Genomic DNA, 27,126 nt, shown 5'->3' with positions numbered 1-27,126 from the left:
TATACGAACTCGCTATGCATCCTGAGTATCGGTCCATAATTCGCGCAGAGCTCATACAGTCAAACGACTACGACTCAATGCCATTCCTGAACGCAACTATCAAAGTGAGATCAGTAGCTACGTCGGATACCCATGTTGACCTCTCATAACAGGAGGCTCTCCGTCTACACACAACTGTGCATTCCTTGATACATACCGCTCCTCATGATAACGTCCTCCCCCTTTCATGAGGTAAAACGCTTGCCATAGTATCAAAAAAATCAGGAACTGGCACTCGAGGTCCATTATATGGTACTTCCGGGACTCTGACCGAGAGTCGACGACTATTCACATGTCCAAAATTCTTCTCGTTGGTAGATCCGGACCACCCCTCGGCTCCAGGATGGAAACAAAATTAATTACGCAAAAGCCACCGTACATTGATAACACTAAAATTACAACAAATTTAATCAATTCTTCAACTTCACGAATCAGTTTCCGCATGATTGTCCAAAAATTCGAAAGCACACCCGAATCAACTACTTAGAAGAGCGCCCCGGTGATCGTAAAGTTATCGCTCCAATTTCCGGAATCGCCATACACTGTCACGGGTGGTCAATGAAATGCCCATGCTATACAATGGACATTGAATTATACGCACAAAGTAGAGAATAGTCATCTCCTCGAATAACCCAAGGTACCGTTACTTCGATTCGACCGAGTAGAATATCAAACCCTTCGGCAAGGATCACTATGCGTTTCATTTCTTAAGCCGATATTCCCATATCGATGCAGAAATCAATAACGCACCAGGAGTAGGTCTGTTTGCCTTTCTTAGTAATATGTAACCTATGGGGTTTATGATATTCACAGGAGCATTGGAGGTATCCCTGTACGGTCATAAGTGAGATTGAACGAATACTCAGCGAAAGAAATGCTAACCAGGTAACATTGTGACGCTGTTTAATTGTCCACACGGTACCAGAGTGTGGATACAGAATAGGAGGGATGAAGACATCTCGCTTGTCCAGGTTGACAGGGCTTGCGAATACCCATGCGAAGAGGGAGAGGAAAGTAAGTAAGAGGGACGTGAAGTTCATGATGGGCGTGAAGGAACTGTGCCTATCTATGGTCGACGGAGAGACGAGTGTCCCCGCGAAGATACATGGTATATATACCCAAGGGCATGACGATCCGTGTATAAGTCCGGACCGCTGATATCACCTAGCCTCAATACCCTCGTAACGTCAGAATGATCAACTGTATGAACCGATTAGTGATTTACAGGGCGGGGCTTGACCTGGCTTTGAGGGCTTTGGCCTGGCTTGAGTCGGGCCTGGCTTTCGAATTCACAAGCCCGAGCCCTGAGCCCAAGCCCTACAGGGCTCGGGCCTGGCTCGAGCTCAGGCCAGGGCATCAAGTGGTAAGGATTTACCTCGCATTGGTGGTCAGAAATGCGATGACATATCTTAGCACTAGTCTAATGGGATTGAAATTAGCATTCAAATGTATTGTAAAGCATACCATTATCTTCAATAAAGCAATCCGAATCCATCGAAGCTCGTACCATCTTAATTAGTGATCTTCGCCAAGCTCATTCAACTAACAAAGAGAAAACCAGGTGGTTGAGAGATACTGTCTGAATCAGAACAGATCACATACCTTTTGATGCACAAGTACTGATGCATTTTTACACGCATTTCTGTGGTATTTAGCTACTCCCCAATCCCTGCTTAGGCCCAGGGCTTGGGCTTTCCAAATTCAAAGCCTGAGCCAAGCCCTGTATAAGCCCGACACCAGGGCTGGGCTTTTCAGGGCTCGACTTGGCCTGGCTTTCGGGCTTGAGCCAAGCCTTGTAAATCACGAGAACCGAGACAGATCATTGATGAAAATTGCCACATCATGAGACAGGGAGGCTGATATGGGTGTTACAGCCAAAGGACTCCAGTAAAGGTGATCAGCGCGCCTGTGCGTCCTTCGGTATCAGAAAAACGAACCCTAGATATGAAGGCCAAGACGGAAATATGAATGGTTGTACTAGTACTCGGAGAGGATTCAGTTACAGAGTAGACATGTGCCAGCCAGTTAGAAAATATTGAAAAGTCTGAAAAGACTAAGAAGGGTGTCCATTCTGCCACCGTTTTGGCGCATTGGTGATGGAGAGAATGTAACTTGAAAAGCAATTAGGATGACCGCATATTTCAGCTTCAGCCCCAGACAAAGCTAATAGGAGAAAATGACGCAGATGGTAAGGAATGTCAACGACAACAGCAAAACCCGAGAAAAACCCAGAGAAAGGTACTACCCCCGCGTGAACTAGGACAAAAACGGAGGCTTCTATTTTTAGTTCTGTCACCGTTCTATGTTGACCGCCACCACAGGCCACCAGTGACTAATCATTAGAGCTTCAACCACATCCTACGTTGAAAGAACTTCGGTATTGTTGAGAAACCCGCTTGAGCGAGCTGCTGTTCTCCTCACTCACCTGACGCGTCTGCTCGAAAACTCGTCACCCAAGGGGCAGACGTTCGTTTGCTCCGCTTACCTATACTTACAACCGGTGCGCTCTTCCCACATCACTTCAATGAACATCTGACGCCAACGTTTTCTAGTCTTCCATCTCTCTGGGGAGATGACGCGGAAGAGTGGAACCCTGGTCGGTTTCTTGACAAGGCCCTGCCGGTCTCGCTCGGGGTGTGTGCTAATACGTGAGTGAGGTCTTGACTTTGTGCGTGTTCTCAGGACTTAGGCGGAATGCTAGGATGACATTTAGTAAGTTGTGCTTCAGTACCTTTTTTCTTTCACTTATGTGACCCTCAGGTGCTGGACCTCATTCATGCATCGGGTAATTATTAATTGACTCTATGATTCATCTTGCTCCTCATCCTTCCCTCGTAGGTGGCGATTTGCGTATGTACCTCGTCGTTCCAGTCTCGGTTCAATGCACCTGACCAGTCGAATGGTTACAAGGTTTCTTCAGAGCGGCAACTAGAGGCCTTGAGGTCGAACCTCGTATAACCTCGCCGTCTTGAATGAAGGCGAAACAGACGGGATTGTAATCATGCAGCTACATACCTGGTAAGTTCATTACCCGAACTAAAAGATCAGTTCATGTTTTGGATTTTCGTCTGTCGAAGAGGGTTGCGTTGAGGCTAGATGTAGATGAACTTGGACTCCCTCGCGCCGATGAACCTTGTCCATACAAGAACCAGAACGTTCTCCGAGTCGATTCACATACATTTCGCCATGACATAATGCGGATACACAAGACACTAGGTATACAGAGAGTGATGTGGAAAGATACTGTCAAAACAAACGCGGTCAGACAATGAGTATCTGCGATGGGTTCGGTAAGACGTACCGACGGTCAAGCTTTCAAGGTAGATCCTTTGCCCAAGGTAGAGACCACAACAGAAACGGAGAGAGGATCCCAAGCCAGAAGAACGTGGACGAGAGCAGTTGAAAGATCAGCACGTCAGTCAGCCTAGTTCAACTAAAGGTTGGCGAATCAAGGACACAGCAGAGAGCATAATTACTAATGAAGGAGCAGTGGTTCTTCCAGAAGCAGATGCTGGTACACGTCTGAAACAAAATGAATATACTAGGCGTAGACGACGCATCCATGGAACGTACCAGAGTCTTCACCAAACGTTTCACGTATTCCTGGCTTGAAGTCCTCGAGTGTTGCCGCCAGTTGGCGAAGAAGAGATCGCTTCTATCGATAGCTTTTAGACTGGGCTATTTCGTCTTGGGCGGATCGCATGATCTAGATAAGTTGATAGGACATAACGAGTTCTATTTCACGCTTGAGCTTGAGGTGCATGGCTTCGTTGAAAAGTTGGTTACGGTATTCTCTGCGTTGTGCACGGTCCATTGTCTCGATGTGAGAATCTATCGCCTCGCTGGGGTAGGACATGGCTTTGAGGTAGAAGAAATGAAAGGCCGTGGTGGTATAGACGGTACCAGTGGTGGTCGTGGTCGTAGTTCAAGCCGTGTTTGAAACTCCGACTCGGACGCTGCCTGCCGCCCTTTGCCGTCCTACCATACTTCCTTGCTCGTCGCGTCTTCGTTATCCATTCAAGTTCTCTTCCCTCAGCTAACAAGGAAGCATCCATTGATTGGTACTGCAAGCCAAGCCTCGCATCTGGTACCAACGACAATATACAGGCGTGAGCTTAGCAGAATCCAGCGCATAGATGAATGCGGTCCTCAGTGTTGCCCTTAGCTCGGGTGGATTGATAGGACACGACAATAACGGTGAGCTGGGAGAGTCGCGAACTCACCTAAACGGTTCTCAAGCTTCTATTTCAAGATACCTGGGCTCATAGAGCACCTATATCCACGCTTTTTTTCGTCTTTTTGCTGGCGTAATGACTGTGGAAGAAGATCCTTTCTTCACACAAGAGGCTTTCGGAATAAGATCACGGCCCGCGAACTGGAATCATAATGCTGACCATTATGGGAAAAGGATGGTCTTGCAATAAGGTCAGATCAGCGGTATCCGACACCAACACAGTTTCGCTGAATAAGACCGAAGGACCGTGTCCAGAGAGTGTTCAGTATTTCCCGAACATGGCAGATATTAATGTGGCTACCGTGTTGTCGCTGTCCGGACGCATAGCTTTTGTTACAGGCAGGCGGACAGGGATGTAAGTAACCTGACTTTCATGCACGACTCACAGTTGACTCGTCAATAGAGGGTTCAGCATTGCTAAAACCTCTGCCGCAACGGAGCAAAAGTATACATCTCTGGGCGAAGACAAACGTGTTAGACTAAGCTACGCCGTCAATTACAGACGTCTCAGGATCAATTGTCTTACAAGCAGCCGTTCTCTCTTGATGACATTCGTTCTGATGTACCTGCAGAATCCAAATGGACTCCGTCACAGACGAAGAAAGCGTCAAGGCCAGGGCCAGGCACATTGAAGGAATCAACGGCAAAAATTCCTTTCGAGTTTTGGGCCCGCTCCACTTCGTTCGTATATAGTCTGACAGAAGCCACTTTGGAAATGCTCACCCTCGTTCTGGGCGCGAGCTTTGCTGGGAGGGTATCCCGATTTTGGTGGATACTTTGGAGTCAGTGGCGCTGATACTGGCAAAGAGACATGCAGGGACGTGAGTGCCTTCAGTACTGGAGTAGAGGCGATGTTACAAGTTCGAGTTGCTGTCGTCACATCGGCAGATCTTCTAGGCTCGACTATACGGGTCACGGATACACGGAAACGGCTTCATCACCATGTACGGATCCCTTCACTCGCCCAAATGCCCATCCAATTATTTGCTTATCAGATATGAATATCACAGCTCCCCAGTATATACATCCTCGCAATCGACAGGTTAAATGTTCAGTTCGTTAAGTCTGTATCTCTTGGCACCCAAATGATATGCCAAGTATCCCTTCACAAACTCCTTGTACATCTCGTGCGCTTCTTTGTGTGGCGACAAGATAAGTAACGTCCTCTTGTGTGCCTCCATGCACTTCTCCATCAAGTAGCAAAGAGCCTTGGTCTTTGCCTCGCCGTTGGCTTCAGCCAACATCGATATAAGGTTGTGGTTGTCACCGTCACACTCCTCCTTGTAGAACGAGGTGATGTCATTTATGAAGTTGATGACATCGCGGAGGAGAGGAAGAGCCTGGACATATACGGTATATGGCATCTCGGTAGGGAAAATGAATACGGCGTAGGCCTCGGCAAGTCCGCTTAGCTCGCGAAGATATATAGCGTATCTGTCAACCTTGTGTGTCTGTCACAAAGTAAGTAAATCAATATCCAGAGTGAAAATTACTACTCGCCGGTTTAGATTCACTCCTTATCTCTAAAATCAACGCAGTCATGAACTTGAAGACCGCATGGATAATGAAATCAGTAGTGACTTCGCCAAACAGCTGAGAGGTTTCTGCTAGGATCTTCGCAAAATCATCAAGCATCTTATTTGGCTGCTTCTCTAAGGACGCAAAGTACTGCATAGGAGAAGTTGATGGGATTTTAGATATCAGACATCAATATTCACCTTGGTAAAATTAGGGACTCCGACAAGGGCGTCAGGGTCATCAGGATAGGCATCATCGAAGTATATCGCAAACGCGGTGAACATGACGATGTACACTTTGACGTTAAGATCCTCGAGATGATGGTACGTGGAGGCAGTGATGTTGAGTGAGGTCACTAAGTAAGGCCTGAGCGCGTCGAGGGCGTATCCCCGACGTTCAGCTTCTTTCATACAAAGATCTTCAAGTGCGGGATTCGAGACAGAGGGTAAGCTGGTGGTGTCGAACTGGTGCAGGAAAGATCGGATTATGCATTCAGTAGTCTGTTGAAGGCTTGTGGGGTTTGGGGACTTGACATGCCCTAAGGAAAGTGCGGAAAGGTCAACTTGAAGTCGAGAAAATAAACGTTCAAGAAAAAGAGCATACCAGATAGGGAGGAAGGCTGAGGTTGAACTCCCTGATGCTGAAGACTTGTGTTTTCAGGGGAAAGAGACATTGTCACCTTGTGGGATGTCCTTGAGTACAATATAAAGGTCCGTCAAGTTCAAGTTCAATGTATACTCGTTTTGACTCTTAGCTCCGAATGACTGCACAAACACCGACGAATGAGTGGCATTGAAGGCTTGTTACTGCTCCGAGATGCATTGAATATCATTTCGGTAGACCTTCTTCTCACTGACTAAGTTAGTTTCCGATTGGCTGCACTCGCATTTGAAACTATACATTCAATACACCATCTCCTCGCTGCGGTACACTGTTATTTGATGCGTAGTGAGACACCGTACCGGGGTTTTTTTATAGTGTTGTTAGCCTCGAAACTCCGAAAGTACAGAAGGTTTCGCCCGAAGGTGCCATACATAAGTACATGAGGTTGTACCTGTTCCTGGGTTATTTTTGGTGTGAACAGCTAACTAGATCATCTTAAAACTCAGATGTCTAAAGTCTGACCATAACCCGGCCTGAAATCAGAGCGAAGTAGGTTGGGTGTAAGGGCCCCGGGTCCAGACATTCAAAACCCATCTATCAGGCCATACCCGTGGGGATTCGAACTTGATAACTGGGGTTGCACATGAAACCCCCGTACTGGTAAGTTACCGATTGGTTCCTTGTAGTTAGTTCTAACTTATTTTTCCTCGCTGGAGGGGTTGAGACGTAGCCTTCGATCCTAGTCTACGAACTGCGGAGCGGCGCCTGGCTAGCTCCAAGAACTGTTGCCATATGGCTGCCGGAATGGGGTGTGTATGTGTCCTACTGCTGCCTTCCAGCTGGACTCTAGGAAAACTTAGCTATGTAAATAGTATATGGCGCGACGAAAGCAGCCTTGGAGAAGCTCACCCTCATTCTTGCCACGAAATTTGCTCAGAAAGATATTCCGATCAGAGTGAATGCGCTTGTCAGAACCGACCTCCGTGACTGCAACTTTCCCTAAGGCCAAATACAAACACGCACAGGTGTGAGTGCAACCTCAAAGAGAAAAGCAATACCTGGTCTGCTGCAACATCTCCACTGCTCAGCCACCTCGATACCACAACTCTGCGGCAAGATATCTTAAAGAGATGACTCTCATCCGTGGTCACATCCTGAAAAGATTGGCTAAACTGACAATGAAACCAGTGTACTAATGTTATGGTTATAGTATAACAATTAGATAGGCATCGTGTGAGATTTTGAATGTATGGATAGCCAGTCAGTCACGGTGGAATTCCCATACAGCGTTACCAACGTTCCACCTCATTTCCGAGGGCCCTCTTTTGTAAACCCCGTTAGTAGTTTTCTGTTGTGCCTGCGACACATGCGACCCAACATGATGCTTACCCAATAAGCAATCTGATATAGCCTTTAAGCTGTAGTGCGTGTAAAAGATCGGTTCATGTCTTGGATTTTCGTCCGTGAAGAAGGTTGCATTGAGGACTATAGGCGTAGATGAATTTGGGCCTTCGCCGATGAACCTTGCCCATACAAGAACTAGAATGTTCCTCGAATCACATAAATTTCACCATGACAGGTTGCGGGTACAAAACTAAGTACAAGACTCTGAGTCTAGGAACGGCATACGGAGAACAATGCAGAAAAACACTGTTAAAATAAATGTTGGAGTTTCAAGTGTCGCGCATCACAGCGCAGTTGACGTCGGGATCATCGGCTGTCAGGGTTAGTCAGGCAAGAACTAGTTTATTACATCCTGTTGCTTCTATTAGTGTACACGGCGAGTAGATAAATAGGTAGTCGAACAAAGACAACCCTCGCCTGTTTGCGAGGGTTCCCTGCTATATCCGGGTGAGCGGCTGGAGAATTACCGCTTATCTCAACAATAAATGCGATCAGACAATGAGTATCTGCGATGCTTCGTTAAGACGTACATGGTCAGGGTAGATCCTTTGCCCAAGGTAGAAACCACAGCAGAAATGTAGAGAGGATCCCAAGCCAGACGAACATGGACAACACCAGACGAAAGATCATCATGTCAGTCAGCCTAGTTCAACTAAAAGTTGGCAAGTCAAGGAGATACAGCAAGGAGCGTAATCACTGATGACAGGGCAGTTGTTCTTCCAGAAGCAGAAGTCTGTACGCCTCTAAAATAAAATAAATATACTGGACGTGGATGACGGGTCCACGGAACATACCAGAGTCTTCACCAAACTTTTTACGCATTCCAAGCTTGAGGTTCAAGAGTTCTGCTGCCAGTTCGCCTCGCTATCATTTCATCTTCGGCATGATCTAGACAAGTGAATAGGATATGAGGCGTTCGATTTCGTCGCCAACTTGGTCGTACTCTCTGCGTTGTGCGGGGGTCCATTGTCACGATTTGATGTGAGCATCTATCGCCTCGCTGGGGTATGACATGGCTTTGAGGTCGAAGAAAGGGCGTGGTAAAGTTGGTAGTTCAAGCCGTGTTTGAAACTCCGACACCGCATGCCGTCCTTTGCCGCTTCACCCTGCTCCGTTGTTTGAAGAGACCTTAGGCTATCATCCTTTACAATGCCTTGTCCTAGCCACCGGTGCTTACTTCTGAAGAACCAGAGCCTCTATCATGATGGTCATCAGCGCGAACATGGTGCCCAGGATTTCCTCTCTGGCCCATGGATGGTGCCGACATCTTGAACTTCTAAACTTTGAAGGACAAGGACAACGATTCCACTGGCTTATGCTACCTCCTCTTCCGTCTTTACTACATCTTTCCTAACGATTTATTTAAGATTCATTCGTTTCCTCAGACTGAAAACATATGCATGTCAACACTCTTCTGTGAAGAAGCTTTATCATGTCTTCCCGCAAAGCTCGGAGGCATCAATGTGTGTTAACCGCACTCGTTGTTGGTGTACGTCCATTATCATATGTCTCAAAGGCTCTGTACCGTATCGCGGCAAATCTCACAAATGCATTTTCAAGAACCTTATATGAATTTGATGGATCAGGATGCACCTGAATAGCCCACGGACAAGTCAGTATTAATTGAGATAGATCTGTCGCAGGCAGGAACAACCCTCGGAGAAGCAATGTTGCGAGAATGTCCCATGCCCAGGTGACGCAGAACGAACGCTTTGATTGGTATCCGCTAGACTGGTTACTGACCAACATATCCAATACAGGTCTCTCATTCAAGCTGTGAAGCATTTGATACGCTTTGTCTTCGGTGCGTCTGCATCAAGGTTGTAGCAGCCAGATACGACATGCACTGAGGATTCAACAGAACAACCTTGGAATAATCGTCATAATCTTCTATCTTCCATCCATTATGACAGTGTAGTACTGCAGAGCCTTAGTTCCGAGAGGGACGTTGCTATTCTTCCGATGTGTTACGGAATGTTCGGTCCATATGAACTCCGAGGCTTAGCGAGTCAGGGAGGTCTTTTTGTCCGGCGAACCTTTATTCAATCGTCAAGCTCTATCAGCACCTTATTTAAAGCCAGGAGTATATCACTGAATCTAAGAACCGCAGTTCTTTCTTCATATGATTGCATTATTCCTTGTAATCGCATCGCTCCTCGTAGGCTCTCTGCTTCATCGATGGTTCAGACGACCGTCAGTCAAGCACGTCAAGGGACCACCGTCGGCCTCTTTCTGGCTAGGTAAACGACCATGAGTGGGTATTAACATGGGCTCATACACGATACCCATCAGGTCACGAACGGGTTCTCCGCAATCAAGATAATTCTGGTTATCTTGAAACGAAATGGCGTAGAGAATACGGCACAATTTATCGTGTTGGGGGTTGTTTTGGGGTAATCAAGCTCTCTATCTCTCGTGGTCACGGTTAACCCAACAGTCCTCTAGCAAGACGTCCTGGTAGTATGCGACCCCAAGGCTTTGGAGCACATTTTCCACCAGCCACGACCTTATCCAAAATCGAAGGACACCATCTTCATTCAGAAGCTCTTCCTTGGCAATGGTATTGTCACTGTCGCTAGTGAGTGTCCATCCCATCCAGTTTGCACACAAACACACCTAGTGCATTCAGATGAAACTCACCACTGCCAACGCAAGATCCTGAATCCGGCATTCTCTCTTACGCAGCTCCGAAAATACGAGGTTATCTTTCAGCAATGCTCTGACAAGGTAGGTGCATCTGTACATCAACGAGCGCGGCAACGTTTGGAAGCTTATAACGATTATAGCTTGTGAACGGGATCAAGAAAACTGTGACCAGTGGTGCAGGTGAAACCGTCAATATCCATGACTGGACAAGCAAGGTTACCCTAGACATAATTGGGTTAGGTGAGTGCCAGCTGTTTTCTCCCATCTCTCTCACTTAAATATGAAATCCAAAAGCCTCGTTCCGGTATGATTTTGGTTCGCTCAATAGTCAAACAACGGAGCTAGGGCGAGCGATGAAGCATCTTTTGTAAGATCCGTTTCCTTATTTCAACGGCTACTGCATCTAATATCATCTGGTTTCAGCACTGACTCGCAATCCAATACAACGGCACTAGAACTTATTCTCATAGCTCTGATACGAATGCTTCCAGATTGGGTCCTAGGACTTCTACAGCTGATCTCGACTCGAGAGATCCGCTCAATTGCCAGCGTAGGAAACGTCTCCAAGAAAACTGGCAGAGAGATCATGGCTAGCCACAACGAGGTACAGACGCCAGGTGACGATAAAGATATTGTTGATCTCCTAGGTAAGTTTACTGGTCCCATCTAATAAGATATCTAGTATTAACATGACTATATCTCTAGCAAGAGCTCGCTCAGCAGGAAAAATGCAAGATGACGAAATCGAGGCGCAGTTGATGTTCGTGTCATGTTCTTACTTACCCTTCTTGATCATGACGACTTTTTGTGCTCCAGGACCTTCGTCATTGCTGGGCACGAGACGTCGGGCAATAGTATAGCCTGGTTGCTTTACGAACTCGCTATGCATCCTTTGCATCAATCCATAATTCGCGCAGAGCTCAAACAATCCGGGTCAAATGATTACGACTCTATGCCGTTCTTGAACGCAGCTATCAAAGTAAGCTCAGTAGCTCCATCGGATACCTATGTTGATTTCTCGTAACAGGAGGCTCTCCGTCTACACCCACTTTCACACTCCATGCTACGTACCGCTCCTCATAATGATGTCCTCCCTCTCTTAGGAGGGAAAACGCTTGCCATACCCAAGGGACAGACGTTCATTTGTTCTGCTTACCTATACAACCGGTATGATCTTCCCATGTCACCTCGATGCACATCTGACGCCAACGTTTTCTAGTCTTCCATCTCTCTGGGGAGATGACGCGGAAGAGTGGAACCCTGGTCAGTTTCTTGACAAGACTCTGCCGGTCTCGCTTGGTGTGTACGCTAATCTGTGAGTGAGATCTTGACTTTGTATGCGCTCTTAAGACTTATGTGGAATGCTAGGATGACATTTAGTGAGTTGTGCTTCGGTGCCTTTTCTCTTCTACTTATTGTGACTCTCAGGTGCTGGATCTCGTTCATGCATCGGGTAATTATTAATCAATTCTATTTCATCTTGTTCCATTGCGCTGATGCTCTTCCTTCTCTCTTAGGTGGAGATTTGCGTATGTACCTCGTCGTTCCAGTCTCACTTCGATCCAACTGATCTAAAAAAATGCAGCGTCATGGAAATCCAAACAGTTCTAGCTAATCCTGATTCTGCACTTCGAATTCAGTTTGCCTGAAGGAGGGGTCGAGGTCCTACATTTCCCCGGGACACCGGCGGTCGTACCCTATGTGAAGGGAAAGGCACATTTAGGCTCCCAGCTACCTTTAAGGGTGAGGGTTTTACACTAGTGAATGATAGCCGCTTCAGAGGGCCCGGTACTATTAATGTGTACTAGTCTGAGCATGTTTCAAATCCTGACATCACCCACTGTTTTATTGGCAAAGATTTGTCGTATCTTGTAGGATTACATATAATCTTCCAACATTCCCGACCACCAAGGCCCTCGAAGATGAGTTATTTGATGAAAGGGGAAAATTCGATTTGATAAACAAATAGACAAACAGCATCTCTCTCCTTTCCGACCAACCATTCTCTACGGAGATTTCTCATGGATGACGCCACTACCAGGTACATCCAACATCCACTTGTGCATACGGAACGTCATGCTAGACCTCATATAGTAAGGATGGCTAGACCGAACCCAAAACGGCATGGAAGGCAGGAGAAAGCGAGCAAGGTTACACGAGACGCAAGACTTGTTCACCTGCAGAGGGCGAAATCTGGGCAGAGATGTGCGATAAGGCAGCTTCCTGCGTTCTGGACAGTAGAGATAACTAAATTGCGCGTCTGTACGTCGAGGAGTTTCCCAGTCCATTACAGCGTAGAAACCATCATTGTCGAAATGGGTTTCCGGCAACCAGTCAAGGTACGCCCAGGAGACAGCTCAGAAATTGTGGGAGAAGGCGGCAGGCAGGTAAATTGAATGGTTACAGGGTTTCTTCAGAGCAGTAACTGGAGGCCTTGAGGTCGAAACTCAGACTCAAGGCTGAGCATCAGAAGTACAAACAGAGTAGTGAGAAGAACGACGCAATTACTGCGATACTGGAGAAGTGGTTTATTTACGCGTAACCTCGCCGTCGTGACCAGAATGAAGTAAGGCAAAACAGACGGGATTGTAATCACGCAGCTACATACCCGGTAAGTTCATTACTCGGCATAAAAGATCGGTTCATGTATTGGATTTCCGTCGGTGAAGAGGGTTGCGTTGAGGACTAGGTGTAAATGAACTTGGACCTTCGCGCCGATGAACCTTGTCCATATAAGAACCAGAATGCTCTCCGAGTCGATTCACATAAATTTCACCATGACATGATGTGGTTACACGAGACACTAGGTATACAGAGAGTAATGTGGACAAGTACTGTTAAAACAAACACGGTCAGACAGTGAGTATCTGCGACGGGTCGTTAAGACGTACCGATGGTCAAGGTAGATCCTTTGCCCAAGGTAGAAACCACAGTAGAAATGGGGAGAGGATCCCAAGCCAAAAGAACGTGGACGAGAGCAGATCTAAGATCAGCACGTCAGTCAGCCAAGTTCAACTAATGGTCGGCGAAGTCAGAGAGACACAGCAGGGAGCATAATCATTGATGACAGAGTAGTTGTTCTTCCAGAAGCAGATGATGGTACGCCTCTGAAATAAGATAAATATACTAGGCGTAGACAACGCATCCACGAAACGTACCAGAGTCTTCACCAAATGTTTTACGCATTCCTGGCTTGAGGTCCCCGAGTTTTGCCACCAGTTCGCGAAGAAGAAATTGCTTCTGTCGATAGTTTTTGGGCTGAGTTATTTCGTCTTAGGCGGATCGCATGATCTGGACAAGTTGATAGGACATAACGAGTTCTATTTCACGCTTGAGCATGAGGCGTTCGATTTCGTTGGCAACTTGGTCGTATTCTCTGCGTTGTGTGGGGTCCATTGTTTTGATGTGAGAATATATCGCCTCACTGGGGTATGGCATAGATTTGAGGTAGAAGAAATGAAAGGGCGTGATAAAGGCTGTGGTAAGTAAAGGTTGTGGTGGTAGAGGTTCAAACCGTATTTGAAACTCCGATGCTGCCGGCCGTCCTTTGCCGTCCTACCATTTGCTCCTTTGCTCGTCGCGTCTTCACTGCTCATTCAAGTTTTTCCCTCTCAGCTAACAAGGAAGCATCCATTGATTGGTGTTGAAAACCAAGTCTCGCAGCTGGTCTGAACGACAATGCACAGGCATGATCCTGATGGAATCCACGCACGGATAAATGCGACCCTCAATGTTGATACCTTCCAGCTTAATGATGATAAGGGCATTGGGGTGGATTGATAGGAACTTCAAACGACGACGAACTTGAAGGTAAGTTATGATAGAATCAACACTTGGCTTACTCAACTCAGTGATTCTCAAGCGCCCTGTCGGCCGCATCTATGGCATCATCACTGTGAAAGGTCCTTTCTTCACACGACAAGCTGGACTACGGCCCGAACCTTGGACAGTTATGGGAGAAGATGGACGAGGACGGTCTTTTTGCAATGTCACATCAGCGATATACCACCAACACAGTTTTGCTGAATAAGACCAGAGGCGCAGCAACCACTATAACAAAAGGAACGGCACCGGACATGGCGGATCTCAGCATGGCTACAGTATTGTCGCTGTCAGGACGAGTAGCCCTCATCACAGGCGGGGGGACGGGAATGTACGTTTCCTGAGTTTCTCTCGTGACTCGCGGTTGACTCGTTTTCAGAGGATTGAGCATTGCTAAAACCTTTGCCGCAAATGGAGCCAAAGTATACATCGTTGGCCGAAGGTTGGACGTGCTGGAGAAAGTCGCTGCATCCGTTCCAGGTTCCATTATCCCGTTAGTGATTGTCCTCCCCTCTAGGATACTCATTGCTAACATATATATAGACTGCAGATGGATGTGACAGACGAAGAATCCGTCAAGGCTGGTGCAAAGCATATCGAAGGAATCGACGGCAAGCTCGATATCCTAGTTAACAAGTTCGTCTGCAATACCTTCAGTTCCTCTCCCCCACATACTAATCTCTCCGTAGCGCCGGGTTCTCCGCCTCTCTTCGCGACCCAGACTTCATCGCAAAACGGGACACTGCATTAGATCCCCTCGAACCCGAGACGGTACAGAACTGGGCCGACATCTTTGCGCTAAATACCATCGCCCCATTCTTCGTCGTCCGCGCTTTCCAATCCCTCCTCATCAAAGGAGCGCATTCTCGCCACCAAGGCACCTCAAGCATTATCAACATCAGCAGCATCTCAGCAAAAATCAACGCTCCGGGACCTGCAGCCTGTGTATGTGCCCCCACCATCCCTTTAAAGCCTGTCGCTGACTTGATCAGATAGCTTATGGTGTGACGAAAGCAGCTCTGGACAAGCTCACCCTCGTGCTTGGTACGAGTTTCGCTGGGAGGGGTATCCCGATCCGGGTGAATGGGCTGCAGCCTGGCGCGTTTGTGTCGCAGATACTGAGTGCTGAATTCTTGGAGAGTATCACGTCGAAGGTAATACCCGGTTTCGTGGCACCGATACCTGCCAGAAGGCATGGGACGTGAGTATGCTTAGTGTATGAATGAGACCGGTCATTGACTCGAGTGTTCTAGTGATGCAGAGATTGGAGCAACGGCGATCTACCTGGCAGTATCGGACTATACCAACGGGGCGATTTTGTGTATTGATGAAGGAACGTCGCTGGTAAATCCTTGAATGTGCGACTACCGAAATACATTACCCTTTCCCCCCCTCCTCCTTGAAGGTAGTTAGTTAATTAGGCGATCCTTATGGGGACGTGCAACTCCACTGAAGACGAATTGGCGGCATTCAACTCACGGGGACAAACTATCATCAGTGTTTCTTTTGGTCGAGGATTTTGGCTTAGATGGATTGATAAGAAACGACTACATATTTAAAGGTGAGCTGTGAGAGAAACAACACTTTACCGGACTCAGCGAAATGGTTCTCAACTTCTATCTATTTCAAGGATTCCCCGATCCAGCTATGACCGCACTCTTTCCGCCATCTTGCAGACATGACGACTCTTTCTTCGCACAAGAAGCTTTCAGAGTACGACTTGCGGCCGGACCTCAGTCATAGTATCTGACTATCATGGGAAAAAGATGGTCTTTTCGCAGTTTTGCTGAATAAGACTGCTAGAATAAAAAAGACCATACTCAGAGACTTGTCCAGCGATGGTAGATCTTAACGTGGTTACAGTGTTGTCCTTGTCCGGACGGGTAGCTTTTATTACAGGCGGAGGGACGGGGATGTACGTTTCCTGATTTTCATTTGCGACTCACAGTTGACCTCACCAACAGAGGGTTTAGTATTGCTAAGACATTTGCTGCAAACGGGGCAAAAGTATACATCGCTGGCCGAAGGATGGACGTACTGGAAAGGGCTGCGGCGTCAGTTACAGGCGTACCAGGGTCTATTATTCCGTCTGTTGTTATCCACCCCCAGAAAGAGTAATTAATTACGAGCGCGGCGAGTAGAAAGAAAGACCAGTAATGGACCGAATTTCCGTTCACCCCGCTCAACGGGGCGAGATGAGATTGAAAGTGTGTGTCTATGAATATAGGGGCGAACAAGGCAAGGTGGAGGCTTTGTGACGGCTCTCCATGGTAGCAATAGCCTTGTCAGGGACACACTATAGCACAGAGGCTATGGAACACCAGCGTGCGTCGATGTGTGGAACAAAGAAGCGTCGCAGCCCCTGTTTTCACTAGGACATCGCCCACATAGTTCGCACAATTTGGGGCGCAACGCCCATCGGATTAAGCTGAAGTATGTGCAGCATTGCCAGACACACTCGGAGGCCATTCGCGTGAGAGGGGTCAGAAAACAGCATCCGCAAGAATGGAAGAAACATGATCTCACGACAGGGTCATTATACGAACCGTCGTCAACGATGGAGACATTCGTACTGAAGGGCAGATGGGTCACCATGACAGGGTCTTTGAACGAACCCTTGTCAGTGACGAAGAGATATCACGACAGGGACATTGTACGAATCCCCGCCGATGAAACACACAGTGACAGGGTTATTAAACGAACCCCTGCCAACAATGGAGAGATATAAGGACGGGGTCAGTGTACGAACCCCTGCCGGTAGAAGAAGAAAGGGCGTGGTAAAAATGGTAGTTCAAACCGTATTTGAAACTCCGACACCCCCTGCCGTCCTTTGCCGCTCTACCCTGCTCCGTTGTTTGAAGAATCTTACAGTATCATCCTTTACAATGTTTTTGTCCTAGCCACCGGTGCTTACTTTGGAAGAATCAGAGCCTCTATCATGACGGTCATCAGCGCGAACATGGTGCCCAGGATTTCCTCTCTGACCCATGGAGAGTACGGGTGCTGACATCTTGAACTTCTAAACCTTGAAGGACAAGGATAACGATTCCGCTGGCTTATGCTACCCCCCTCCTCCGTCTACATCGTTCCTAACGATTTAGGATTCATTCGTTTCCTCAGATGGAAAACATATGCATGTAAACACTCTTCCGTGAAGAAGCTTTATCTTGTTCTCCCGCGAAGCTCGGAGGAATCAATGGGTGTTAACCGCACTCGTTGTTGGCGTACGTCCGTTATCATCTGTCTAAAAGGCTCTATACAGTGTCGCGGAAAAGCTCACAAATGCATTTTCAAGAACCTTGTATGAATTTGATGGTGCAGGATACACCTGAATAGCCCACGGACAAGTCAGTATTAACTGAAACGGATATGTTCCAGACAGGAACAATCCTCGGAGGAGCAATGTTGCGAGAATGCTCCATGTCCAGGCAGCGCAGAACGAACGCTTTGATCGGTGAATTGCTCTGCTGGACTAGTTACTGACCAACATGTCCAATACAGGTCTCTCATTGCAAAGCGTTTGACGCGGCTTGTCTTCCCGGTGCGACTGCATCAAGGTTGTAACCAGATACGACATGCGCTGAGGATTCAACAGAGCAATCCCGGGATAATCTTCTATCTTCCATCCATTATAACAGTGCAATGCCTTAGTTCCGAGGGGGACGGTTACTATTCTTCTTGTCTTATGGAATGTTCGGTCAATATGAACTCCGAGGATTAGCTCAGGGAGGTCTTTTTGCCTGGTGAATCTTCATTCAATCGTCAGATTATACCAGCATCTTATTTAAAGCTGGGAGTATATCACTGAATCCGAGAGCCGCAGTTCTTTCTTCACATGGTCGCATTAACTCTTGTAACCGCTTCGCTCCTCGTAGGCTCTCTGCTTCATCGATGGTTCAGACGACCGTCAGTCAAGCACGTCAAGGGACCACCGTCGGCCTCTTTCTGGCTAGGTAAACAACCATGAGTTGGTACTAACACGGGCTCATACACGATATCCATCAGGTCACGAACGTGTTCTCCGCAATCAAGATAATGCTGGTGATCTTGAAACGAAATGGCGTAGGGAATATGGCACAATTTATCGCGTTAGGGGCTGTTTTGGGGTAATCAAACTCTCTATCTCTCATGGTCACAGTTAACTCAACGATTTTTCAGCAAGACGTCCTGGTAGTGTGTGACCCCAAGGCTTTCGAACATATTTTCCACAAGTCACGACCTTATCCAAAATCGAAGGACAACACCTTCATCCTGAATCTCTTCGTTGGCCAGGGGCTTGTCACTGTCGCTAGTGAGTACTCATCGTGTTCAGTTTGCACACAAAGACACCTAGCACGTTCAGATGAAGCTCACTACCGCCAACGCAAGATCCTGAATCCGGCATTCTCCCTTACGCAGCTCCGAAAATACGAGATTATCTTTCAGCAATGCTCTGACAAGGTAGGTTCATCTACCCATCAATAAATACGGAAATGTTCGGAAGCTTTCAGCGATCATAGCTTGTGAACGGGATCAAGAGAACTGTGACTGGTACAGATGAAACCGTCAATATCCTTGACTGGACAAGCAAGGTCACCCTAGATATAATTGGGTTAGGTAAGTGCCAGCCATTCCTCCCCCCCTCTCTCTCATTAAATATGAAATCCGAAAGCCTCGTTCCGGTATGATTTTGGTTCGCTCGATGGTCAAACAACAGAGCTAGGGCGAGCGATGAAGCATCTTTTGTAAGATCTGTTTCTTTATTTCAATGGCTACTGCATCTAACATCGGACTTCAGAACTGCTTCACAATCCAATACAACGGCACTAGAATTTGTTCTTTTAGCTCTGATCCGAATGCTTCCAGATTCGGCCCTAGGATTCTTACAGCTGATCTCTACCCGAGAGATTCGTTTACTTGCCAGCGTAGGAAATGTTGCCAAGAAAACCGCGCGAGAGGTCATGGCTAGCCATAATGAGGTACAGATACCAGGCTCCGACAAAGACATCGTTAATCTCCTAGGTAAATTTATTGGTCACATCTGATAATACGCCTATGAACATGACTACATCTCTAGCGACAGTTCGCTCAGTAGGAAAAATGCAAGATGACGAAATCGAGGCGCAGCTAATGTTCGTAGTCATAGTCTTACTTACCCTTCTTCATTCAAACTTTTGTGTTCTAGGACCTTCGTTATTGCCGGGCACGAGACGTCAAGCACTAGCCTATCCTGGCTGTTATACGAACTGGCTGTGCATCCTGAACATCAGTCCATAATTCGCGCAGAGCTCAAACAGTCAAACGACTACGACTCGATGCCATTCTTGAACGCAGCTATCAAAGTGAGATTAGTAGCTACGTCGGATACCTATGTTGACCTCTCGTAACAGGAGGCTCTCCGTCTACACCCAATTGCACATTCCTTGATACGTACCGCTCCTCGTGATGACGTCCTCCCTCTCTCTGAAGGGAGAACACTTGCCATACCCAAGGGGCAGACACTGGTTTGTTCCGCTTACCTATACAACCGGTAAGCTCTTCCCATGTCACTTTAATGCACATTTGGCACCAACTTTTCCTAGTCTTCCATCTCTCTGGGGAGACGACGCGGAAGAGTGGAACCCTGGTCGGTTTCTTGACAAGACTTTGCCTGTCTCGCTTGGTGTGTATGCTAATCTGTGAGTGATATCTTGACTTTGTGCTTGCTCTTAGAACTTATGTGGGGTGCTAGGATGACGTTTAGTGAGTCGTGCTTCAGTACTTTTTTTCATTCGCTTACATGACCCTCAGGTGCTGGATCTCGTTCATGCATCGGGTAATTAACTCTATGATTCATCTCGTTTCATTGCTGATGCTCTTCCTTCTCTCGTAGGTGGCGATTTGCGTATGTATCTCATCATTCGTCTCGCTTCAATGCAACTGACCTACAGAAACGCAGCGTCATGGAAATGCAAACAATTCTAGCCAACCTAATTCGGCACTTCGAATTCAGTTTGCCCGAGGGAGGAGTCGAGGTCCTACATTTTCCTGGTTCACCAGGGGTCATACCCTTTGTGAAGGGAAAAGCGCATTTAGGCTCTCAGCTACCTTTAAGGGTGAGGGTTTTACATTAGTGAATGATAGTCGTTTCAGAGACTGCTGGGACCGTATTGGTGTGTACTAGTCTGAGCATGCTACAAATCCTGACATCACCCACCGTTTCATTGACAAAGATTCGTTGTATCTTGTAGGACTACAAATGATCTTCCAACATTCCCGACCACTGAGGCCTTCTAAGGCAGATAAGTTGAAGGATCTTGCCAAGTTGCTCGTGTTGAGATAAGCGGTAATTCTCCAGCCGCTCACCCGGATATAGCAGGGAACCCTCGCAAACAGGCGAGGGTCATCGTCGTTCGTCTACCTATTTATCTACATGCCGTGTACACTAATAGAAGCAATAGAAGCAATATGATGTAATAAGGAAAGCCGAGGAGGAGAACAGATGAACGGTGCTTCCTACTGAAGATCCCGACGTCGACTGTACCATGATGCGCGACACTTGACATTCCAACAGCTCGTTACCAGGTTTTTTCCGGAGCGAGAACGGGAGGCCTTGATCAAGGCTGGCCATTAGAAGGACAAACAAGTTGCATAATGAGAAGAACGACACGATTACTGCGATGTCGGGGCAGTGGCTCAAGAAGTAATTATTTACGTGTAACCTCGCCATCTTGACCAGAATGAAGTAAGGCAAAACAGACGGGATTGTAATCACGCAGCTACATACCCGGTAAGTTCATTACCCGAACTAAAAGATCGGTTCATGTCTTGAGTTTTTGTCTGTGAAGAGGGTTGCGTTGAGGACTAGGTGTAAATGAACTTGGACCTTCGCGCCGATTCACCTTGTCAACAAGAACCAGAATGTTTTCCGAGTCGATTCACATAAATTTCACCATGACATGATGTGAGTACACAAGACACTAGGTATACAGAGAATAATGTGGAAAAATACTATTAAAACGCGGTCAGACAATGAGTACCTGCGATGGGTTCGTTAAGACGCACCGACGGTCAAGGTAGATCCTTTGCCCAAGGAAGAGACCACAGAAGAAACGGAGAGAAGATCCCAAGCCAGAAGAACGTGGACGAGAGCAGATGAAAGATCATCACGTCAGTCAGCCTAGTTCAACGAAAGGTTGGCGAGTCAAAGAGACACAGCAGGGAGCATAATCACTGATGACAAAGCAGTTGTTCTTCCAGAAGCAGATGCTGGTACGCCTCTGAAACAAAATAGATATACTAGACGTAGACGACGCATCCACGGAACGTACCAGTCTTCACCAAACGTTTCACGCATTTTTGGCTTGAGGTCCCCGAGTTTTGCCACCAGTTCACGAAGAAGAGATTGTTTCTGTCGATAGTTTTTGTACCGGACTATTTCATCTTGGGCGGATCGCATGATCTGGACAAGTCGATAGGACATGACGAGTTCTATTTCACGCTTGAGCTTGAGGCGTTCGATTTCGTTGGCAATTTGGCCGTATTCTCTGCGTTATGCGGGGTCCATTGTCTTGATGTGAGAATATATCGCCTCGCTGGAGTATGACATAGATTTGAGGCAGAAGAAATGAAAGGGCGTGGTGGTGGTTGTAGTTCAAGCCGTATTTGAAACTCCGACGCTGCCTGCCGTCCTTTGCCGTCCTACCATCTGCTCCTTTGCTCGTCGCGTCTTCGTTGCTCATTCAAGTTCTTCCCTCTCAGCTAACAAGGAAGCATCCATTGATTGGTGCTGAAAACCAAGTCTCGCAGCTGGTCCGAACGACAATGCACAGGCATGATCCTGGTGGAATCCACGCACGGATGAATGCGACCCTGGTCCCTCAGTGTCGATACCTTCCAGCTTAATGATGATAAGGGCCTTGGGGTGGATTGATAGGAACTTCAAACGACGACGAACTTGAAAGTAAGTTATGATAGAATCAACACTTGACTTACTCAACTCAGTGATTCTCAAGCACCCTGTCTGCCGCATCCATGGCATAATCACTGTGAAAGGTCCTTTCTTCACACGACAAGCTGGACTACGAGCCGAACCTTGGACAGTTATGGGAGAAGATGGACGAGGACAGTCTTTTTGCAACGTCACATCAGCGATATACCACCGACACGGTTTTGCTGAATAAGTCCAAAGGCGCAACAACTACTATAACAAAAGGCACGGCATCCGGACACCATCCAGCATTCACCAGACATGGCTGATCTCAGTATGGCTGCAGTATCGTCGCTGTCAGGACGAGTAGCTCTCATTACGGGTGGAGGAACGGGAATGTACGTTTCCTGATTTTTGTTTGCAGCTCGCGGTTGACTCGTTTTCAGAGGATTGAGCATTGCTAAAACCTTTGCCGCAAATGGAGCCAAAGTATACATCGTTAGCCGAAGGTTAGACGTGTTAGAGAAAGCCGCTGCATCCGTTCCAGGTTCTATTATCCCGTCAGTGATTGTCCTCCAGACTGTTCATTGCTAACGCATATATAGACTGCAGATGGACGTGACAGACGAAGAATCTGTCAAGGCTGGTGCAAAGCATATCGAAGGAATTGACGGCAAGCTCGATATCCTAGTTAACAAGTTCGTCTGCAATACCTTCAGTTTCCCTCCTCCATATACTAATCTCTTCATAGTGCCGGATTTTCCGCTTCTCTTCGCGACCCAGACTTCATCCCAAAACGGGACACTGCGTTAGACCCTCTCGAACCCGAGACAGTACAGAACTGGGCCGACATCTTTGCGCTAAATACCATCGCTCCATTCTTCGTCATTCGCGCTTTCCAATCCCTTCTCATCAAAGGAGCGCATTCTCGCCCCCAAGGCACCTCAAGCGTTATCAACATCAGCAGCATCTCAGCAAAAATCAACTCCCCGGGACCTGCAGCCTGTGTATGTGCCCTCACCATCCCTTTAAAGCCTCTCGCTGACTTGATCAGATGGCTTATGGTGTGACGAAAGCAGCTCTAGACAAGCTCACCCTCGTACTTGGTGCAAGTTTCACTGGGAGGGGTATCCCGATCCGGGTGAATGGGCTGCAGCCTGGCGCGTTTGTGTCGCAGATACTGAGTGCTGAATACTTGGAGAGTATCACATCGAAGGTAATACCTGGTTTCGTGGCACCGATACCTGCCAGGAGGCATGAGACGTGAGTATGCTTGGTATATGAATGAGACCCGTCATTGAATCAAGTGTTCTAGTGATACAGAGATTGGGGCAACAGCGATCTACCTGGCAGTATCGGACTACACCAACGGGGCGATTTTGTGTATTGATGGAGGAACGTCGCTGGTAAATCCTTGAATGTGTGACTACCGAAATACATTACCCTTTTCCCGCTTCCTCCTTGAAGGTAGTTAACCAGGTGATCCTTATGAGGAAGTGCAACTCCCTGAAGACGAATTGACGGCATTCAGCTCACGGAGAAACACTATCATCAGCGGTCGAGGATTTTGGCTTAGATGGATTGATAAGAAACAACAACTTGATATATAAAGGTGAGCTGTGAGAGAATCAACACTTTACCTGACTCAGCGAAATGGTTCTCGAGTGACTTCTATCTATTTCAAGGATTGCCCGATCCGCTTGTGACTGCACTCTTTCCACCATCTTGCAGACATGACGAACCTTTCTTCGCACAAGAAGCTTTCAGAATAGGCTTGCGGCCCGAACCTCAGTCATAGCGTCTGACTATCATGGGAAAAGGATGGTCTTTTCGCAGTTTCGCTGAATAAGATTGCTAGAATAAAAAGGACCCTACTCAGAAACTTGTTCAGCGATGGCAGATCTTAATGTAGTTACAGTGTTGTCCTTGTCCGGACGAGTAGCTTTTATTACAGGCGGAGGGACGGGGATGTACGTTTCCTGATTTTCATTTGTGACTCACAGTTGACCTCACCAACAGAGGGTTTAGTATTGCTAAGACATTTGCTGCAAACGGGGCAAAAGTATACATCGCTGGCCGAAGGATGGACGTACTGGAAAGGGCTGCGGCGTCAGTTACAGGCGTACCAGGGTCTATTATTCCGTCTGTCGTTATCCACCCCCCTGCATATTCATTGCTCACGCATATGTAGGCTCCAAATGGACGTGACCGACGAAGAAGCCGTCAAGGCCGGCGCCAACCACATTGAGAATATCGACGGCAAGCTCGACATTCTCGTTAATAAGTGCGTATGCCACGTCTTTGATCCCTGTTCTCGTATGTCGACCTCTTCACAGTGCAGGATTCGCCGGCTCCCGTCGTGACCCAGACTTCCTCGCGAAGAAACTCGCAGCGACGGATCCATTCGAGCCTGAGACCATCCAGAACTGGGCCGATATCTTTGCACTGAACACTATCGCCCCGTTCTTCATCATCCGCGCCTTCCAATCCCTCCTCGTCCAAGGAGCACATTCCCGCCCCCAAGGCACCTCAAGCATCATCAACATCAGCAGCGGCGCAGCAAAAGTCAACTTATCAGCGTCCGGAGTGTGTGTACGTGCCTTGTTGGGTGCATAAAACTTGAACTTTACCTGACTCTGACACTTTGATTAGCTAGGTTATAGTCTGACGAAAGCAGCGTTGGACAAACTCACGCTCGTTCTTGGGACGAGTTTTGCGCAGAGGGGTATCCCGATTCGGGTGAACTCGTTGCAGCCTGGTGCGTTTGCGTCGGAGATGACGAGTAGTGCATTTTTGGAGACTATCAAGACGAAGCCGGTGCCTGGAATGGTGGCACCGATACCAGCGGGGAGACATGGGACGTGAGTTCTGCTCATTCTTTGAATGAGATGAATCATTGATTTGAGGTTTGTAGTGATGCCGAGATGGGGATGACGGCGATCTACTTGGCAGTGTCAGATTATACGAACGGAGCGATTTTGAGTGTTGATGGCGGTGGATCGCTGGTAAATCCTTGAATATTGACTCAATGTGGAATTTCCAAGAAATTGACATGTTCTTTTCCCTCGACATCGCCGTCCCTTTGAGGTAGTTGCAAGACCGAACTTAGCTTTCTGGCTTCTATCTTCTAGGGTCTTTGCAACTTTGAAACCGGGTCTTTCTTCTCTAACAATCTGAATTATTAGAGAGACGCCGACTACAATAACAACGGAATCATCTGAAGTGACTACCGTCATTCACTAATGTAAAGCCCTCACCCTTAAAGGAAGCTGAGAGCCTAAATGTGCTTTCCCTTTCACAATAGGTACGACGGTCGGCGTGCCGGGAAACTGTAAGATCTCCTGACCACCTTCAGGCAAACTGAATTCAAAATTCAGAAGCAAGTTGGCGAGGATCGTTTGCGTTTCCATGATTCTGAATGCCATCAATCAGTTTAAATGAAGCGAGTCCAAGAAGAGGAGGCGCATACGCGAATCGCCACCTATGAGACAGGAGTAGGATCAGCAAGGAAATGATGTGAATCGCAGTGGTTCATTACCCGATGCATGAACGAGGGCCGGCACCTTAGGGCCACGTAAGTGGAAGAAGAATATAAGGTGATTCAGGACTCACTAAATGTCATCCTAGCATTCCCCAGATAAGCCTCAGAACACTCGCGGAATTCGCACTTTTACTCACAGATTAGCATATACACCCAGCGACACGGGCAGAGTCCTATCGAAAAATCGGACTGGGTTCCACTCTTCCGCATCATCTCCCCAGAGCACTGGGAGACTAAAAACGATCTACATTAGACTTACATTGAAGTGACATGCGAAGAGCACACCGGTTGTATAGGTAGGCAGAACAAACAAGTGTCTGTCCCTTGGGTATGGCAAGCGTCTTCCCCCCAGAGAGAGGTAGAACATCGTCGTGAGGAGCAGTGCGTATGAAGGAATGCGAATTTGGGTGTATACGGAGGGATTCCTGTCACCGGGGATGAGTATGCGCATCTGACGTAGTGTCTACCTGTGCTCACTTTAATCGCAGCGTTCAAAAACGACATCGAGTCGTAGTCGTTCGATTGTTTGAGCTCTGCACGGATTATAGATTGATGCTCAGGATGCGCGGCCAGTTCATATAACAACCAGGATAGACTGAGGCTTGTCGTCTCGTGGCCGGCAACAACAAAGGTCCTGGAATGAGAGTAAAAGTTATAAGCTGACAAAGAGAATAAGGGAACAACAAACATAAATTGCGCTTCGATTTCATCATCATGCATTTTACCTGCTAAGCGTGCTCTCGCTAGAGATGCAGTTGTGTTAAAATGTACGTGTCAACCAAACCAGTGAACTGACCTAGGATATCAACAATATCTCCATCGCCTTCTGACGTCTGCACCTCGTCATGGCTAGCCATGATTTCTCGAGCTGTTTTCTTTGCTACATTCCCTACACTGGCGAGTTGTCGAATTTCTCTAGTCGAGATTAGCTTTAGAAACCCTAGCACTGAATCTGGGACCATTCGTATCAGGGATACGAGAATAAGCTCTAGTGCTGTTGGGTTGGATTGCGAAGCCGTGCTGAATTCGGATGTTAGATATGATGGCTATTGAAATGAAGGAAGGATTTATTTTACAAAGTATGTCTCATCGCTTGCCCTAGTTCGGTGTTTCGACCGTCGAGAGAACCAAAAGCGTACCGAAAGGATGCTATTGAACGTCAGGCCAACAACCAAGAGACAGTCTATGCATGCTACTTGCCTAGTCCGATTATATCTAAGGCAGCCTTGCTTGTCCAATCAAGGACATTGACGGTGTCATCCGTGCCAATCAGAGATCCTTGAATACTGTTCACGAGCTATATTTGCAAAAAGCTTCCGAATATTGTGGCACTTGTTGATGGAACTTACCTTGTCGCTGCACTGCTGAAAGATGGTCTGCGCCTTCTGAAGCTGTGTGGAAGAGAATGCCGGATTCATGATCTTGCGTTGA

At 47.3% G+C, this 27,126-nt stretch overlaps 2 protein-coding genes across 2 annotated transcripts; one reads left to right on the top strand and one right to left on the bottom strand.

Moving 5' to 3' along the window:
• Window positions 1-522: 522 nt before the first annotated feature.
• On the bottom strand, window positions 523-1,082 carry EV420DRAFT_1281731 (uncharacterized protein; the record flags this gene model as incomplete). Its single annotated transcript, XM_060468283.1, has 4 exons — window positions 523-581; window positions 641-730; window positions 790-869; window positions 922-1,082. Coding segments are annotated over 4 exons (390 nt in total), but the record flags the coding sequence as incomplete, so codon positions are not given.
• A 16,933-nt stretch (window positions 1,083-18,015) lies between these two features.
• On the top strand, window positions 18,016-20,358 carry EV420DRAFT_1317734 (cytochrome P450; the record flags this gene model as incomplete). The annotated part of the gene is made up of 14 exons (XM_060468704.1): window positions 18,016-18,219; window positions 18,272-18,372; window positions 18,425-18,557; window positions 18,609-18,706; window positions 18,766-18,862; window positions 18,918-18,990; window positions 19,044-19,267; window positions 19,367-19,587; window positions 19,636-19,775; window positions 19,828-19,923; window positions 19,977-19,987; window positions 20,036-20,060; window positions 20,118-20,129; window positions 20,184-20,358. The coding sequence occupies exons 1-14, from the start codon at window positions 18,102-18,104 to the stop codon at window positions 20,356-20,358; spliced, it is 1,524 nt and encodes a 507-aa protein (XP_060321981.1). The 5' UTR covers window positions 18,016-18,101.
• Between the last annotated feature and the right edge of the window lie 6,768 nt (window positions 20,359-27,126).

Source organism: Desarmillaria tabescens, assembly GCF_030435595.1.
Source record: "Desarmillaria tabescens strain CCBAS 213 chromosome Unknown EV420scaffold_149, whole genome shotgun sequence".
In the NCBI taxonomy this organism is placed as follows: Eukaryota; Fungi; Basidiomycota; class Agaricomycetes; order Agaricales; family Physalacriaceae; genus Desarmillaria; species Desarmillaria tabescens.
Note: the sequence above shows the minus strand (reverse complement) of the source record. Positions and strands in the feature narration are given on the sequence as shown.